Source organism: Phyllosticta capitalensis (assembly GCF_038381095.1).
Source record: "Phyllosticta capitalensis strain CBS 128856 chromosome Unknown BKA78scaffold_6, whole genome shotgun sequence".
Lineage (NCBI taxonomy): Eukaryota > Fungi > Ascomycota > Dothideomycetes > Botryosphaeriales > Phyllostictaceae > Phyllosticta > Phyllosticta capitalensis.
The window spans coordinates 1,479,575-1,496,620 of NW_027117444.1; the positions used below are offsets into that span (position 1 = coordinate 1,479,575).

At 54.5% G+C, this 17,046-nt stretch overlaps 7 protein-coding genes and 1 non-coding gene across 8 annotated transcripts; 1 reads left to right on the forward strand and 7 right to left on the reverse strand.

The window, feature by feature from the left end:
- Nucleotides 1-169: 169 nt before the first annotated feature.
- BKA78DRAFT_252025 (uncharacterized protein) lies at nt 170-1,532 on the reverse strand (the record flags this gene model as incomplete). Its single annotated transcript, XM_066884699.1, has 2 exons — nt 170-1,179; nt 1,229-1,532. 2 exons carry the CDS (start codon nt 1,530-1,532, stop codon nt 170-172), a joined length of 1,314 nt encoding a protein of 437 aa, XP_066743502.1.
- A 184-nt stretch (nt 1,533-1,716) lies between these two features.
- BKA78DRAFT_316940 (putative dihydrouridine synthase family protein) lies at nt 1,717-3,626 on the reverse strand. Its single transcript, XM_066888671.1, has one exon. It carries the CDS (start codon nt 3,458-3,460, stop codon nt 1,802-1,804), a length of 1,659 nt encoding a protein of 552 aa, XP_066743503.1. The 5' UTR covers nt 3,461-3,626; the 3' UTR covers nt 1,717-1,801.
- Nucleotides 3,627-4,378: 752 nt separating this feature from the next.
- On the reverse strand, nt 4,379-4,477 carry BKA78DRAFT_t122. The gene has a single exon. It is a non-coding gene; the product is annotated as a tRNA-Glu (tRNA).
- Nucleotides 4,478-5,516: 1,039 nt separating this feature from the next.
- Nucleotides 5,517-6,564, reverse strand: BKA78DRAFT_331993 (uncharacterized protein; the record flags this gene model as incomplete). Its single annotated transcript, XM_066889934.1, has 2 exons — nt 5,517-6,182; nt 6,232-6,564. 2 exons carry the CDS (start codon nt 6,562-6,564, stop codon nt 5,517-5,519), a joined length of 999 nt encoding a protein of 332 aa, XP_066743504.1.
- Nucleotides 6,565-7,035: 471 nt separating this feature from the next.
- BKA78DRAFT_251875 (mitochondrial precursor proteins import receptor) lies at nt 7,036-9,118 on the forward strand (the record flags this gene model as incomplete). Its single annotated transcript, XM_066884687.1, has 5 exons — nt 7,036-7,348; nt 7,403-7,488; nt 7,541-8,312; nt 8,362-8,835; nt 8,886-9,118. 5 exons carry the CDS (start codon nt 7,036-7,038, stop codon nt 9,116-9,118), a joined length of 1,878 nt encoding a protein of 625 aa, XP_066743505.1.
- Nucleotides 9,119-10,827: 1,709 nt separating this feature from the next.
- Nucleotides 10,828-11,943, reverse strand: BKA78DRAFT_252969 (chaperonin 10-like protein; the record flags this gene model as incomplete). Its single annotated transcript, XM_066884776.1, has 3 exons — nt 10,828-11,120; nt 11,188-11,575; nt 11,629-11,943. 3 exons carry the CDS (start codon nt 11,941-11,943, stop codon nt 10,828-10,830), a joined length of 996 nt encoding a protein of 331 aa, XP_066743506.1.
- Nucleotides 11,944-14,043: 2,100 nt separating this feature from the next.
- BKA78DRAFT_296516 (uncharacterized protein) lies at nt 14,044-14,553 on the reverse strand (the record flags this gene model as incomplete). The annotated part of the gene is made up of 1 exon (XM_066886630.1): nt 14,044-14,553. One exon carries the CDS (start codon nt 14,551-14,553, stop codon nt 14,044-14,046), a length of 510 nt encoding a protein of 169 aa, XP_066743507.1.
- Nucleotides 14,554-15,661: 1,108 nt separating this feature from the next.
- Nucleotides 15,662-16,988, reverse strand: BKA78DRAFT_353713 (alpha-centractin; the record flags this gene model as incomplete). The annotated part of the gene is made up of 4 exons (XM_066891601.1): nt 15,662-15,727; nt 15,781-16,095; nt 16,155-16,613; nt 16,680-16,988. The coding sequence occupies 4 exons, from the start codon at nt 16,986-16,988 to the stop codon at nt 15,662-15,664; spliced, it is 1,149 nt and encodes a 382-aa protein (XP_066743508.1).
- Between the last annotated feature and the right edge of the window lie 58 nt (nt 16,989-17,046).

Below are 17,046 nucleotides of genomic sequence, written 5' to 3' on the forward strand. Positions count from 1 at the left end.
TGCTCACGAGAGATACTCTCAAACGGTACTGGGCGAATAATCTATTGACAATGACCAGGATCAAGTTGCCAAAGCTAGCCATGTACAGCTGGTGCCAATATACAACTCGCTTTGATACAGCTCGTGCAGTCAAACCCCAATTGATCACATCACAGATACAAAGGAAGGACTACCCACCAATCAAAATCATAGGCCTATTCTTCATGTTTTCGAGCTCTCCCATGCCCGCATGCTTTTCCTTCTTTCTCTTGACAGCCGCACCAATTACGTGAAGGAGCTCGTGCTCACGCTCGCTCCAAATCGGAGCAGAGTCTTGGCCAACTAAGCCTTGCTGACGATTCATCTCGAGCTGTCTCACAGCTTCAAATGCTTGCTCGTCCATCGGCTTGCCACCATTGTCCTTGCGCAAGATGTCTCGCAATGATACCTCGGTGTTGCCAAAAAGGCAAACCTTGAGGTTGCCGTCAGAAGTGATTCGCAAACGGTTGCAGGTGCCACAAAAGTTGTGCGTCATACTCGTAATGAAGCCAACCTTGCCTACGAAGCCAGGAATCTGCCAGCTCTTACTCGTATCGTTCTTGTGACCTTTGACCGGCGCAATATCTGGATACTTGGAGCGGATGACGTCGAGCATCTCCGCATACGACATCATCTTTTGCTGATTCCACTTGTTCCCGTCGAACGGCATGTATTCGATGAACCGGACTTCGATGTTTTCCTCGTGACCAAGCTCGATGAACGGTATTATCTCGCGGTCGTTGAGCCCTCGCATCACCACGCAATTGATCTTTAGCTTGACGCCAGCACCCATCTTGTTCATCTCGAGCACCCGGTCGATGCTGCGCTTCACCGCGTCAAAACCTTTGCGCCGAGTCATGATTTGAAACTGGAAAGGATCCAGCGTATCTAAGCTCAGGTTGATGCCAGTGAGGCCGGCTTCTACCATGCTATCCAGCTTCCGGTGTAGAGATATGCCGTTGGTGGTTATTGCCAGCTCGCGCAAGCCTTTGGAACGGAGCGAGCCAATGGCGTGCATGAGAGGGAGAATGTCACGCCGGACGGTTGGTTCGCCGCCAGTCAGACGGATCTTATTTACACCTTCGGAGACAAAGAGCGACGAAAGGTAGAATATCTCGGGAGTGGAGAGGAGATGGTCCGGCGGGGAGAGTGGGACACCCTCTAAATAATAATGTCAGCATTTCCCGTGGACGAGAACGAGGGTAAGTACCTTCGGGCATGCAATACAAACATCGCAAGTTACAACGTTCGGTCAAGCTAATGCGCAGGTAGTCGTGTTGGCGATTGAAGTTGTCCGTCAAAAACTCGGAAAACGGTTTCGCGTGCTTGATAGATTCCCTGCGGCTTGTCTTGCGCCGTTGAATGTCGATAGCAGGGTCGGAAGTCTCGAACAATGGCTGTTGCGATGCAGCACCGGTCGCGATATGCCGTATAGAGTCGCACGTCCTCAACCTCGACAAAAGCCAGGCATGACGCAGCGCGGGGGCGCGCACGCGCAAGGCTTGCCCTGCCATAGTCTCAAAGGCGCGGGGCGAAAAACTCAAGAATTGGGAGGAGAAGCATCCATGAGGCTCGAGGTACGCATAATCATGGCGCCTGGCCGTGAGTGGTGGCGGCAAAAGAAGGCGGCGTCGAATGTGACTGGAGAGGTAGGTGGAGATGGCAGGATTTCGCGCGACAACAGCGCGAGTCGATAAGCGGAGGTCCGAACGCTCCGCCCGACGGCCGCATCCGTTGTCATTGACCTACTATTTACAACTTCTATCTCTATTCTAAGGTAAAATCAACCGCAAACCAATCCGTCCTTGGGTATCTCGACCTTCTTCTCCTCCTTGCCATTCACCGTTGCCTCCTCCACTTTTCCATTCGGCTCCACCCCTGCTTTGCGCGCCTCTTCAGATTCCCGCTCCAGCTTCTTCATCATCTTTTTGCTCAACTGAATACTTCCCTTGGCCATTGCCTCTTTTGGCACCGGCCGTACGTACGGCTGGCAGATGAACCATGGCCGCTTGCACCGATTTACCGCTGCCACGCTACTTTCGTGAGGGTCAGGCTCACTTCCACCAGCAGCAGCAGACCCGTTTGTCTCTGGTGCCGTCTCAAAAGCCTCTGGGTTCTTTTCGTACTCGATCAAGCCCTCCTTTACTGCCTGCTCGACCATTGACAACACATTTTCATACGCCGCAATGTCTCCCGACCGAGACTTTGCCAACGCATCCCGGACGTTGGTATATCTCGAAATCAAAGGCCGCAACATGCGGAAGAGATGCGCCTGCATGGGCGTAAAGTTGGGGTCGCCCGACTGCTCCCGTTTCTCGCGTTTGCTCTGTCTTTGCTTCTTCCGCGCGGGTTGTCCCTCATCACCATTCTCGCTGCCCTCTCTTTCCTCGCTTTCTGCAGGTGGATCGGATGGCATGAACAACGGCTTTCGTGCCGGTGGCTCCTCGCCAAGTACGTGCCTGTGTATTATGTCCATGTACCTCCTGAATACGGCATCCATTCGGTATCCCCCTTTGCCGTCCCGGCCTCTCCAGTATTCGCGACCTTCTTGGCCAGGTGGCGGCGGTGGGGCGAAGATGCTAGGGTCGTGTAGGTTGCCTTCGGCGCTCATGACCCCATCTGCTCCCGTTGCTTCCAAGCATGCCGCAATGTCTTCGTGCTGGAGAATGTTTCCGTTTGCGAAGATGACCGTTTCATCTGGGAGGTTGTCCCGCAGGTACTTAATGACGCTCCAATCTGCAAGTCCAGTCTCGTGGCCTTTTTGGTGACGTTGACGTCCATGCAGAGTAATTATACTGGCGCCGGCGTCGAGAATCATTTTCGCGTATTCGAGCGTCTTTTCTGGGGTCTCCTGCATACGAAACTTCGCAGTGACTGGAATTTCCAGCTCCTGATGCAGTTTATTGATCAGCGACCGGATGAGACCCCAATCTTCTTGTAGGAATGCGCCATAGTGTCCCTTCCTCGCAATGCCCTGGGGACATCCCAGATTCAAATCGACAGCGTCGCAAAACGGAGCGACATATCGCGCGGCCTTGAGAAAGTCGTCGGGCTCGTTGGAGCAAAACTGCACAAAGAGCGGCCGATCGAACTTGGGGTTTCCGTCCAAGTGTGCGTCCGCCAAAGTGTATTTCTCCAATTGCTCAGAATTCGGGGCCTCCAGTGTATTGCGCAGAGGCTGAAAAGCCTTTTCTCGATATCGGGGAAGTTCATCGAAGAGGCGGGAGTGGAACATAGGCGTGTAGGCGAGAAGGTCTTTCTGTTGGTCTTGGGGCATGAAGGATCGGCTCAGAAGACGCCATGCAAATTCTGAGGCATCGACCATGGGCGCAAGCACAAGCTTCGGGCTTCCGATGCTCTCATAGAAGGCGCGGCCGTGAAGTTTTGGTTTCTTGGGGCAGAGCGGCTTGCTGCCATCGGCGGCGGCGGTGTTGGAAGCCATCCTGTGCTGGAGGAGACGGATGAAGGTTGGCGAAGAAGCGACGCGCCCCAGAGGGCCGGAAAATATTTGAGATCGTATGTTGAAGGTGTTGTTCGAATGGTGTTGTAAAGTTGGGAAGGATGGATCGAGTGCGCCAGAAATCTTAGCCCCGCAAAATCCGTGCTGGGGTCTGTGCTGGGATCCTGCCCGCAGATGGAAAAATGAGCGCCAAAAAGTTCGCACGACATGAAAAACAATGAGAACATTTGAGATGAGTGCTTATGCGGGGACCATTGAGCATTTCTGGTATGCTTTGGCGTTGACATTTCTTTTGCGTCCGACTGTGCCCGCGCAGATGGAATTCCATACCACCTGCTGCCTCGCTCACCTTGTTCATACTTCACTTCTGTTGATTGATTCCGATTTTGTGCCATGATCAAAAAAATAAAAATAGCGTGTGCAGCTACTGTTCAAGAGCACTCGCGATGCATGATAGATGTCCAAAGAATCGTCCCCAAAGTCAAGACTTAAGAGCGTTTGCGTAAAGTGAGGACTTCACTTGAGAACATCTGCTTGCCAACCTCTGGAAGTACGGGACTTTTATCTTTCTCTTCCTGAATCTTCTTGCCCGATCGCTTTTGACTGTTCCCGTCCATGAGACTCGCGATTTCCAAAGCATTCCCGCTCCGCGTTACGCGCTGCATCCTCACCCTGACACCACTTCCCGTACCCCTGCAGTACACGAACCATTCATATGTAAACAGCACCCCATTCGTTGATTGGCCGTGAAAAAGATAGCTTTTGTCCGCCACAACACAAGCCCACTGTGTGGCGTCCGAGAAAAAAATTCTTCGGCCAAGAATTTCGGCTCAACTCTCAACACCAAAAGTTTCCCCACAACGTGCAACAACATCAGTCATAGGCCAAAACAAAAGGAAATTCCGTCGCCGGGAATTGAACCCGGGCCTTGCCGGCGCTTCAAGAGCGAGTTGGACTCTCAATGAGAGCGGCAAATCCTAGCCACTAGACCACAACGGAGATGTTGAAGCTTTTAGGCTTCTTGTTGATAGCAAAGACGTTGCCGACACACAATATAAACAGCGTTATTTTCTCGTTTTTCAAGATGTTTTGCTCCTCCGCATTTCATTTAAAAAATTTACAGCAAAGTAGATTGGCTCATATTGAAGCGACCGAGGGCCCTTTGTCGGAAAATTTGCGGTGAAAAGCGCGGGGTTGACATTTTAAGAGTAAGTGACCGACGTGGGATTGAAACCGGACCCAGTGACCTCTCAGTTTTGGATTGATTGATTGATTGATTGGTAGTTTTACGTCCCACTTGAGCCTTGAATGGCTATTCAAGACGGAGCTATCTACAGGAATTGCCGTGATAAGTGTAATAAAAGACTCGGGGTTTTCGCTGGGAACTCTCAGCTTTGGAAACTGGCACTGATGTCGTGGAGATTGAATCCCTTTACCATGCATGGGGTTTTGTGACAAGGAAGAAATTTGGGAAAGCGATAGAGGAAAGTAGCAGGGGAAGAAGCGGCTGAGTTCACAATGAGACATCTGGAGAATCGAAACGATATTCCTTCGTCTCCTCTCAACACTCGGAGGCCAATTTGCGCTTGTAAGCGGCAATAAAGCACATCAAGATCTCACCGACAGGTGTGAAGTAAAGGAAGAACTATTGGCAAGAAACGGGGAATGTCCAGAAATGGAGACCATCGGACCGCAATGGTCTGCTACATCTACACAGTCCACGATGTAACCAAGAGAGTGACCCACGCACTCAAGTATTTAATCAGTGAATTTAACAGAAGTGATCTTCATCCACATTTCTACATCCTTTGGTGTTTTTCAATTGTCTGCGCCCTGTTGCAATGTTAAAAGGAGAATCGCCAACTCCCAAACTTCACAGCGCTGAGCTAGAGAGCGGGAAGCCGTGGAGCATCCAAGTTCCCGAAATCTTGAAGACTCCGTAAAAGGATGGTTATAAGGAGCAGCCCAGCGCTTGCGCCCTGGTTGAATCAATTTCCTCACTTGCTTTGGTCCTTGAGCGGAGGCGACATGGCTTCTCTCAAGTCAGCCTGTCAACCACAATACCCACTCCGAAGCCCCTGACTCCGTTGCTCACCCAACATCTTTCCCCAACTTTGACCGTTGCCACCTCAATCGGTTCTTCCATGCACAGCCCTCCACGTAGTGCCCACCGCCGCGTCGTACCCCTCTGCCCTCCCATGCCCTCGATTTTGGCAGAGGTGGAGGAGCGAAGCGTATGCCCCCAACGACCACCAAAGGGGCTGCGGAGTTCGCCTTCGTCACCAGCGTTCTCATTCCCCTGGACCCTGGTAATGCTCTTGTCATCAGAGAGAACACCCGGACCCCCTACCGGCGGCGTGACCCAACGCCCCCCGCGGAAAAGATAGACGCTCGTAAAAGTGCCTTCAATCACCTCGCCAACGCTGTTCCAGAGAAGCACCTCGTGTGCTGTACCGGGCAACAGAGCTTTTGGGAGGGACCGCGCTCGCGCGGCGTCGTAGTGTGGGCGGTGCGTAGTTTTGAGAAGGGTATGGGGGGATGTAGGCGTGGAAGACGTGTCAATAGTCAGAGTGAATGTGGGCTCGGGGCTGTTGGACTCAGGGGGTAGGTCTAGAGTCGGAGGGAAAAGGGCTTGCAAAGATAGTTGAGGAACTGGCGTGATGTCGGTTTGCATGTCTCCGGTAGGCGAGAAGAGGACGCGAATCTGGATCCATTAGAAGTTTCCGACAGCCCAGTGTGGTTGTTGCACATACTTTTAAAGGACTCTTGTCCAAAGGCTTCTCCTTGGTCTCCAAATCGACATCTCCATGCGACTTGCGCGCAAGAAGCCATAGTTGCACTTCTTGGAGCAGCGTCGTCTCCAGGGAGTTTCCGCCGGCGTCACCGGCCAGCTTTTCGGCAACAGCGCTCCAGTCAAAGAACAACGCGGCTTCGAGCATGCGATCTCGATGGTACCGCAGCATGTAAAACGGACTGTCAGACTTGAAGCTCCATAGTTGCCAATTGCTTTGCTCGCTGGTTGAGAGTTGCGGGTCGTATCGAAGGGAAATAAAGAGAGAAAAGGACGGCTCTGGAGCTGGAGGCATTGTAGAATGCTTGAGGAACTTTAAAGATGAGAGAAAGGAGTTGAAGCTCGCAACTGACTAGACACGTACAATGCAGAAACGCTTCTCGTTCAAATGCGGAGGTGTTCTAAATTGGTCACGTGAATGGAGCAATGGTGTCGATTGAAGACGAGCTTACGGGAGAATGATGATGAGGGCTGAGAAATGGACGGGCAGCAGTTGAGCAGAAAGTTTGAGGTAGTGCACCCTGATGCTCGGCGTGTCGGCGTCGAGTCAAGTGTTGTGGTTCGGCTTGCGCCTCAGCGGCGGCCCGCCTTCTGTGACGCTGACGAGTGACGATCTTTTCGAATCCACAAGCCGGAAAAGTGAGCCGCCTTCGCAACTCTCTTCCTCTTCATCGACCTCCCCCAAGTTCATCACCAAACCCATTGCGGAGCCACAACCACCTCTGCATTGAACTTCGACTCGAATCCTCCGCGCAGAGTCTCCGCCATGTCGAGCAATCCCGAGCTTCCTATTCCGCGCCCGGCGCAACCTATCGCCCTCGACACCAACGTCACCGCCCAGGGCACCGCATCGCTTTGGGACAGGATATCAACATGGGCCTCGGAGCACAAGGCTGTCGTCTACACAATTGCGGGTGTTACTGTGCTGGTAACCGGTGCTGGCGCGGTCTACTACTTTACTTCCGACTCTAGCAGCTCGAAACCAGAGACACCCCAGTCCAAGAAGAACAAGAAGCAAAAGGAGAGGAAACGGGCCAAGAAGGCCGCTGAAGAGGAGAAGGCCAAGGCTGAGGCGGAAGGTACGCGCTCATTGACTCTGTCGACATAGCTTATACCCTAACGCGCCGTAATAGCTGCGAAGAAGCCCTCTGTGTCCGATGAGAGCGAGGAAGAGCTCCCCGAAGTAGACGAAGCTATTGCAGCTACGCTGAGCGCTGACGTGAGTCGACGACATCCATATTTACTGCGAGGCTTCTTCTGATTTGCGACAGGACCGCAAGGATTTCGCGGCCAAGCTCAAGGCTGCTGGCAACAAGGCGTACGGCTCCAAGGACTACAACAGGGCGATTGAGCTCTACACCAAGGCCATCCTGTGCAAGCAGGACCCCGTTTTCTACTCCAACCGCGCCGCCTGCTGGAACGCCACGTCGAACTGGGAAAAGGTCATTGAGGACACCACCGCCGCCATCAACCTGGACAACCAATATGTCAAGGCTCTGAACAGGCGCGCGCACGCATACGAGCAGACTGAGCGCTACAGCGAAGCTCTCTTGGATTACACTGCTAGCTGCATCATCGACCAATTCCGCAACGAGGTCAGCGCGCAAAGCGTCGAGCGCCTTCTGAAGAAGGTAGCCGAGGCCAAGGGTCGCGCTATTCTCGCAACCAAGGAGAAGAAGCTTCCCAGCCCTACATTCGTCTCCAACTACCTTCAGAGCTTCAGGCCGAAGCCCCTCCCGGCAGGTCTTGAGGAGGACGCGGATCTGGAAGAAGAATCTGGCAAGGGTCAATTGAGGAAGGGTCTGCTCGCTCTCAACTTGAAGACGGGAGATGGATACGCCGAAGCGGCCGCCGCTTTTGACCGCGCCCTCGAGCTTGGCGACTTGGGCGAGCACGAAGCCTTTGCCTACAACATGCGCGGAACCTTCAAGTACCTCAAGGGCGACAACCAGGACGCGTTGGCCGACCTGACCAAGAGTGTGGAGCTGCAGCCATCCCTGACCCAGAGCTTTATCAAGAGGGCGAGCATGCACCTTGAGCTCGGTAAGTCTTCTTGCAAAAAGAAGGACTGAATTGAAGCTAATGGAACAAGGCGAGCGCGAGGCCGCGGCCAACGACTTTGAGCAGGCCACGGCCCAAAACCCCGACGACCCCGACATCTACTACCACCGCGCCCAGCTCCACTTCATCCTGTCCGAATTTGCCGAGGCCGCCAAGGACTATCAAAAGTCGATTGATCTCGACAAGGACTTCATCTTCTCGCACATCCAACTTGGTGTCACGCAATACAAGATGGGCAGCGTGGCCTCGTCCATGGCCACTTTCCGCCGCTGCATGAAGAACTTCGACAAGGTTCCGGACGTGTACAACTACTACGGCGAGCTGCTTCTCGACCAGCAAAAGTACCAGGAGGCCGTTGAGAAGTTTGACACAGCAATTGAAATGGAGAAGGCCACCAAGCCCCTCGGCATGAACGTCCTTCCTCTGATCAACAAGGCTCTTGCTCAATTCCAATGGAAGCAAGACTTTAACGAGGCTGAGGAGCTCTGCAAGAAGGCGCTCATCAGTGAGTACCGCAATCTGGCAATTATATCTCATCCAACTAACACTTCGCAGTCGATCCCGAGTGCGACATTGCCGTTGCTACCATGGCGCAACTTCTTCTGCAGCAAGGCAAGGTGCCCGAGGCGCTCAAGTACTTCGAGCGCGCCGCCGAGCTGTCCCGCACCGAAGGCGAGATCGTCAACGCGCTGTCGTACGCCGAGGCGACGCGGACGCAGCTCGAGGTGCAGGAAAAGTACCCGCAGCTCGCCAGCCGCCTGGGCGGTATGGGCGGTATGATGCGTTGAGCTGCTGACTAGCACGCAGCTAGCAATGCGCCTGCCGACTCTCCCCTTTCCAGCTTTATCTTGTTGCCACTCTGGACCCTCTCCCTCTTACTTAATTGTCATCATGGTCATGGTTGTTGTTTGTGGTCATCATCGTCATCCCAAAAATGAAGCGACTTTGAACCTTTTTGTGTCGTCGTCTGTCTCTTGTTGTGTGTATTTATCCCCCGTCTTTGTTGTCGAATGCTTTCCCTATTCTCCTCTCTTTTCCCCTTTCCTTTTCTTTCCCCACACTCTTCCTTTTCTCTTCACCGCCTTCGTCTTCGGTTCTTTGCCTGCTGGGCTGGTAGGCAATGGAAAGACGGTGGCTAGGTTGATCGATTGCTTGGATTGGCTCGTTGGCAGTGATCTGAAGGGAGATTCAGTGGTCGTGGTGATGGGACGGTGACGCAGGTTGTCTAGTTGAGGTGGTCCGAGTAGATTTAAACGTCAGGTGACGGCGAGAGAAAGAAAGGTGCGCGATGAACAAGTCGTGTAGATGAGCGAGGAACGCAAGGAACAGTCGGGCTGCGTTGCGCGCTCCTTTTCTTCGTGTCGGTGGTGACATCGGTGGCGGTGCAGGTTGTCTGTGGTGATGGAAGTCGCAGCTTCCCTAGGTATGTAGCTACAAGTGTGGCGCAACAACGCGGGCGCTCTCTGTACATGAATAAGAAGACATCGAATGAAGACTAGCGAATCTGAGGAGTCTCGAATGGAACGAGAGAGAGAGAGACCAGGTTGGAACTTCCCCCAGCAAGCAGACAGGCAGTACAAGCCCCGCTGCTGCTCTCGCTCGTAAACTCTCCGTCCGACCCCAGAGACATATCCCCAGATCGTACACGGATGCGAGTGAGGCGCCGTAACAACTCGCCATCCCTCCTCGCAAAAACGAACCCGCGACGGGAAAGCTCTTCCTCCGCAATTGACTGAGTACGGTCTCAATACGCTCGCTACGTTGGAAGTTGCGCAACCCGCACCAAATGGAGCAGAAAAACCAAGACATGTCCGTCGTCGTCGGCGGCTCGGCAGTCGGCGCCACGATTGGACGTGTCCTCACGTCGTGAGATTTGCGGTTGCTAGCTGCATAGGCGCGGCGTGGCGATGCTTGGTGTCTGTTTCAGCTGTGCGAGTCTGGATGCGAAGGGTCGGTACTTTGGGTACGAGGGTGCGGCACTTGTGTACGAGGGTGCGGCAGCGGCAGATGGGATGGGGCTAGGCTCTTGTGGAGAAGTGATGGTTTGAGATGTCGGTGATATGTTTGGGGTTTCTGGTTAGAAGCCTTTCCGAACAGTGAGACTTCAGCGGGATATTGTCACATCTGGAGCTGTGCCAAACATGAAGGTACGACTTGTGACGTCATGATGAGATGGACCAAAATGAGTACCGTTGAATTCTTGCTCTTGATTGTCTAGATGCTTCGCCGTCTATGCGTGAAAGATCCAAAGTTGAGATGTTAGGCTAGTGCCATCCCCTTAATTGCTCTTTGTCTATGCCCGTCTATGTCCTTTGCAAGCATTGCGTTTTTTTCGTCCGTCTAAAGTGTAAATGTGTCGTAATATAAAGGTAGAAGGAAACAACTCGGCGTCAAGATGATGAAGAAAGAAGCCGTCCTCGCTTTCGCTCAAAAATGTAACGATTCTGGTATCAAAGCAGCCACCACCGCCTTCCTACTGCCACAGCAGAAAATGCATCTACTGGGGCAGGAGGACACCACGGTAGCGCATCTTGCCCTCGTCGAGAGTCTTGCAGGCGGTCTCGATGCCCTCGACGGTCATGGGGAAGGTGTTGAGCATGGGCTTGACGCCGTGGCGGGCGGCGAACTCGAGCATGCGGCGGTGGGTGGCGCGGCTGGCGACGATGGTGCCCTGGACAGTGATGCCCTGGGTCAGGAGGGGCATGTAGGGGATGACGAGGTCGCCCGACTCGACGGAAAGGGGGAACATGATGCTGTTGGGAGCCATGATGGGGAAGTAGGTGGCCCAGTCTGTTTGATTTCGTTGTTAGTACACCATCTCCGGACCGCGGATCCTTTTCTGGAAATATAGACGTACCAATGTGGGCGCTGGTGCAGACGAGGAGAGCGTCGAGCTTCTTGCCAATGTTGAGCTCAGTCAGGCCCTTGGTGGCGTAGAACTCGTTGGCGCCAAGGTTGAAAGCCTCCTGCTTCTTCGAGTCGGTGCCGGAGAAGACGACAACGTCGTTACCACGCTTGGCAGCGAATTGGATAGCAAGGTGACCAAGACCGCCAATACCCAGAACACCAACGCGAGCCGTGGGGGGAATGTTGTAGTCGTCGAAGCAAGTCCAGACGGTAGCACCACCGCACTGGAGGGGAGCAGCCTCAGCGTCGGTCAGGCCGTCGGGGATCTTGAAGAGGAAAGCCTCGCGCCAGACACCGGCCTCAGCGAAGGAGCCCTGGTCGAGGTCGGCGTAGCCGAACTTAGAGTATATCAGCAACCTGCTCAACAGCAATTGTCGCGGAGTAAACATACCATGGCGCGCTCGCCGCAGTAGACCTCACGGCCGGTCTGGCACTGGTCGCAGGAAGCGCAGTTGTCGTGCTGGTAGCCCCAGCCGACGCGGTCGCCAGTCTTCAAGCTCTTGACCTGGGGACCGACCTCAGAGACGACACCGACACCCTCGTGGCCGAGGGCCATGTCGACGGTCTTGTAGTGGAGGTCAGTACCGCAGAGACCGGAGGCAGTGACCTTGACGAGAACCTCGTCACCAGAGAGAGCGGGACGCTCAGTCGTGGCCTTGACGATGGCACCGCTCTGGGAGCCCTTGTAGACAGTGAAGGAAGGCATGGCGAAGGTATTGAGGCGGCGGAAAACAGAAAAATCTGGGTATCTCAAAAGGAACTGGGGTGCAGAAGACGGACGAGGCCAGCAGGAGAGGGAAGAGGATATATAGCAGAAAAGATAACGGCGGCGTCAATGCCTCGTTGACCGCTGACAAAATGTTAGCCAGCGTATCCATGACGTTGGAACAGACCCTGCACGGCCAAGGTCCTTCCTAGATCCGAGAGATACGGATAGGAGGCTGATCAACCGCAGGCAAAACGGCAACCAACGGCAAGCTGCAACATGGCGTGGCCGTGGCTACTGTGCGGGTCAAGGCCAACGGTGGGCAACAAATTTTTTTCTGGTAGCATAACAACTTCGGGAAAGAAGACTGAAAATGGGAGAGGAGCTTTGACAAAATTTTAGAGCGCGACTGGAGTCGGTCCTGCTTGCCGGCTTGCGGGTCGTTTTGCGGTTTCAGCGGCCGGTGTTGAGGAAAAAAGACACCGGGTCTGTGGAGCCTCGACTCTGGAGGCTCGAGTTGCGTGCTTGACGATGCCGCAGCCTCGACCAGCAGCGGCCTTGAGACTGCCGAAACGTCGGCATGGCGGCGCTGCTTTGGTGGGAGCTCGGGGCCTCGGATTTGGCATGGAGAGGTGTTTCTGGTGCTATGGGAGTTGCTAACGGTAGTGCTAGCTGCCAGCAACTCTTCACCTCACCGTCTGGTTGATGTTGATCCTGTGCTGGACTGGTTCGAGTCGCAGGGTGATCTGAATCTCAGCGCGGCCCGCTGCCCGCTGCCCGCTGCCAACAAGAAAAGAACTGCCGTGGTGCGGCCCGGGTGCGATGCGCTGTGCTTCAATGACCATGGACCAATAATGGCCACGGCAAAGCAGAGTCTGGTCGAGAAAACATTTACAATCACGTCCCTGGGGCGCCCAAGGAGGAAGTTGGTCGTTCAGTAATCCGCACCGCCACGATCTCTCTCGATGTTCGGCGGAAGCTCGAGTGCTCGTGCTCTGCTGCTAGAAATGCCATTGTTCCGGTTGAAATCATATTGATGTGCAAACCGTGACGACGCGGCGGACGAGATGGCGGGTGTTACGGCCGTGGATTGAGCATCATGGAATCATGGACGGCGACAGAAGGCAGAGTTGGTCATCTTCGCCCAGTCGCTGTTGACAAGCCGTCCACGGGTTTAACGATGGAAGATGGAGCGAAGTGTGGCTGCAAAGCTGGAGGCCTCGGCTGGATCGACGTCAGTTGTGCTAAATTTTCTCTCTTCAGCCTCGGCGCCTCCCGCGCGCGGCTACGATTTTCTTCCATCCCGCACCTCGGTTGCGGCATAGTCGACTCTTGACTCAATCATCTCCATCTTTCAAGACTTTTCGTCTGCGTCGCGTCAGTGGCTTGCTGGTCGGAGCGGTTGGTGTTGGCCTTGACGCTGCAGAGTTTGATCAGTGGCTTGTCCCGGGTTGTGAGCAATTCTCTCCTTCTCGACCTTTCTGGTTCCTGGCCCAACGCCATGGGTCCGGAAAAACTACTGCAACGGCTGGCTGCCTGCCTGCTCCCTGCCTGTCACTCGTCTCACGTGGCATATGCAAACAATTCAAACTCTAAAATGATGTAAAGAACCACTACGCATCGGTTCTATTGATTCGACTGTCGCTACATAGTACGAGGACAGAGACAGGAAAAGATGCCAGAGCTTCACTGGCGCCCTCACCGGGGTATCTGGGTATATCCGCCGCTGGTTGTAAATGAAAAGGAAAATCGTCGTGTAGAAGGCCCTCTACACGAGGAGCTGCCTTGGCTAGCTCCTCGTCGGTTGTAAAATCAGTCAACTTTTGTTTGTTCCTTTCCTCCCATCCATCCATGCCCATGCCGGGTCGACGCCTACTCGGGCATATTGGCCCGAGCATCCATGTTGAAATGCAAATGAAACAAAAATGCGCAACCCCTCCTAGGTCGGGAGAAGGGTGATGCAATAAACATAGTACGAGTAAAGATCAAAAGGGGTTGGACCGAAGCCCATGCTTGAAGAAGCGGGAGTCAGAACCAGCCCGCCGCCGCATTGAGAAGCGAAGTGATGAAGCCGAAAGAGTAAAGTCGGATTGTGTTGGCTTAGTTGCGTGCCGACAGGGTGCGGTTGAGCGTGGTCAACCAGTTGCGGGCGGTCTCGTAGCTGCGGCGGCCGCGCTGTGACGAGCTGCTGTCGGCACTGTCGCTGCTCATGGTCGAGCTTGCCGAGGTCTTGCGGTAGTTGGAGGGCTTCTTGTCATCAATCATGTTGCCGCTGCCACCACGGCCCGTTGAGTAAATGGGCGCCGCGTTGGCTTGAAGGCGCTGCTCCTGGCGGAGTTCTTCGTCGAAGCTGAAGATGGTACGCTCGCGGTGCACGTTGCCAGCGCCGCCACGACCAGTCAGAAAGTGGCCGCTGGTTGGGGGCTTCGGCAGCTTGAGGTTGACGCGCGATGCCGGGCCGGTAGCGGTGGGACCGGCAGTGACATCCTTGGAAGAGATGCGGGTTGCGTTGCCAGCACCACCACGGCCAGTGTGGATGTAGGTGGTGTTTGATGGCACCGAAGGATGTGGCTCCGTAATGGAGAAGGCACGGTGAATGGTGTTGGTCATGGTGTTGGTGTTTGATATGAGATTCCGGTAGCGGCGCTGTGTTCCGAAAGTTCCCGCAAGCGTTGCGATTTCGTCCGAAAGGGGTAAGAGGATTTTCGAAACGGGTAGATAAGGGTGCTTTGGAGTCCCGAAGAGGAATACACAAGTGTTTGAGGGTTTGTAGATGCTTTCAGAGTTGTCTCTGGACGATTTTGAGCTTGGAATTGAAGATATCGTGAAGTTGGTGACTGCAGCGGCAGCAGAGTTTTATAGCTCGGGGCCCCTAAAAGCCCCCGAAAATTTGCATCGATTTCGCCGTCAGGTCACGATGACGCTTTGCAGCTTGGGGATGGCGCTTTGCAGCTTGGGGTGTAGGGCTGGTAGTCAGGCTCGGCGCCTGGAACACGTCAACCAAGGATTGCTGGTCCCGTGCTGGCCCAGCCCGTTTCTGTTACCTAAGCCCTCGAAACTATGGGGTAATGCCAAAATAACGTGAATCATCCTCATCACCCGCCGTCCACGCGTGCCCTCTACAGCTTCTGTGACGGGTCGACAAACAATTCAACCACAAAGTCACGCTGATGCCAGATCTCGCTGGCCGTCACAGCGTCGTCCAAATCGAAACTCTGGGCCCGTCCAAAACTTCCCGTCGAGCCTCATCCGTCACTATTTGCTCCTCCTCTCCTTGGTCGCCCTGCCACTCATCATCAAGCTCCTCGGCATCACCCTAGCGCCCTTCCCCAGATTTTCCTCCTCTCCCTACCCCAGCCAACCATCCGACAGGCACACCGGTTCCTGTCCCTGACCACACGGCGGTGCTTGCCTGCGCGCCTACCTGCATCTACTGCATCATATAACCTCGCAATTGCGTAAAACCCCGCCAGTGCTCACGACATGGCCCAAACCAAAACAGAACGCCAGGGTATTGTGTTGCAACTCCCGCCACAACGCCGTCCAGAGGGATTCGCCATTTGCTAAGAGAAACACCTCGTCATGCGCAAAATGCGGGGGAAAACTAGCCCCCGGAGCCAAGGGATGCTCGGGCGAACCATGTGCGTAACCGACATGACCGGCCTCTTCCCCTCCCAAGAAAAAGCCTGGACACCCACACGTAATCCCACCGAGTCCCTCACGAAGCAAACTTGGTGTGGATGATGTCCGGATTCTCCTGCCACTCGTCCTTCTCCACCCACATCTGCGCCCCGCGTTAGCTCATTGACGCTCAATTTGTTGGGACGCTCTGCTCACCTTCTTGAACGTGCTCAGTCCAGCCAGAATGCTTCCACCTGTCCACGTGGTGTATATTCTCTCAGGAGGTGCCGATATTCTGATCTTCATGTCGCGAACCGCCAGCCGCTGAATCTCGTGCAGTAACCTGTCGCCGAACCCCTTGGTGAGCGTGCACCCTCCTGACAGCACGATGCTCGAGTAGAGGTCCTTTCGGAGGTCCAAGTCCGTCCTATTTATAGCCGTCACCACCATCTGGTGCACCCCTTGCCATTCCGAACCGATGAGCTCGGGGTTGAAAAGAATCTCGGGGGCGCGGAACCTCTCCGCACCGACCTGCAACCAATCTTGGTCAAACCATTGCTGCGTGATTTTTTGGGGGTCCGGGCACCTACCTTGAGTCTTTGTCCGTCTGGCAGTCTGTAGTCGATGCTCTTCTCGTTTGCTCTGGCCGTGCTACCCGTCCACTCCTTTTCCTCCTTGATAGGGTCGAGGCAGACATATGAATGCTGCTGCTTGATGTCCTTGACAATCTCCTTCTCCGCGCTCGTGTGGAACACGTAGCCGCTCTTTCTCAACAGCGTCTGCAGGTAGTCCGTCACGTCTCGGCCAGCAATGTCTATTCTCTGAATGGCATTGGCGATCTGGAATCCTTGAAACACGGGCACAGCGTGCGATACACCATCGCCGGCATCGAGCACCACACCAGTTGTCCGACCGGAAGCGTACAATGACAGGACGGCTTGTATCGATGTGTACAGGGCGGGAACATTGAAAGTTTCGAAGAGGATTTGGGCCGCCGTGTCGCGATTGGTGCGTGGATTGAGGGGAGCCTCTGTCAAAAGCACCGGATGCTAAAGAGTGGGGTGCGTTAGCGGGAGAGAAAAAAGTCTCGAAAACCGCCAAAAGATGACACATACATCCTCGCTCACAGTCTTCAGCTCTTCCGTGTACAGGTACTGCCATATCCTCTCCATGTCGTCCCAGTCCGTGACGACGCCATGCTCTAGCGGGTAGTTGATTTTGAGCAGGCCCTTGAGGCCGTCTGCTTTTTTGCCGATAAAGAAATCGCCCTCGAGAGCTCCGGCTAGCGCTCGAACGTGTTTTGGCCGGCCGACCCACGAATTGAAGTAGCATTTGGGTATGTCTTGACCGGCGAAGCCCGCTCGTATCGTTCCACTGCCATTGTCAATCACAATGGGAGCGTTGAGTAGCCTTGAGCTGGCCATGTCAAGCGTGGGCTGTGTGTGGTGTTGTCGCGGCGTTTGGATTGGCGGTGAGAGCGGG

What these genes read in the sequence shown, in the direction of transcription:
- BKA78DRAFT_316940 (XM_066888671.1), bottom strand. Translation starts at nt 3,460, where the DNA reads ATGGCTTCCAACACCGCCGCCGCCGATGGCAGCAAGCCGCTCTGCCCC.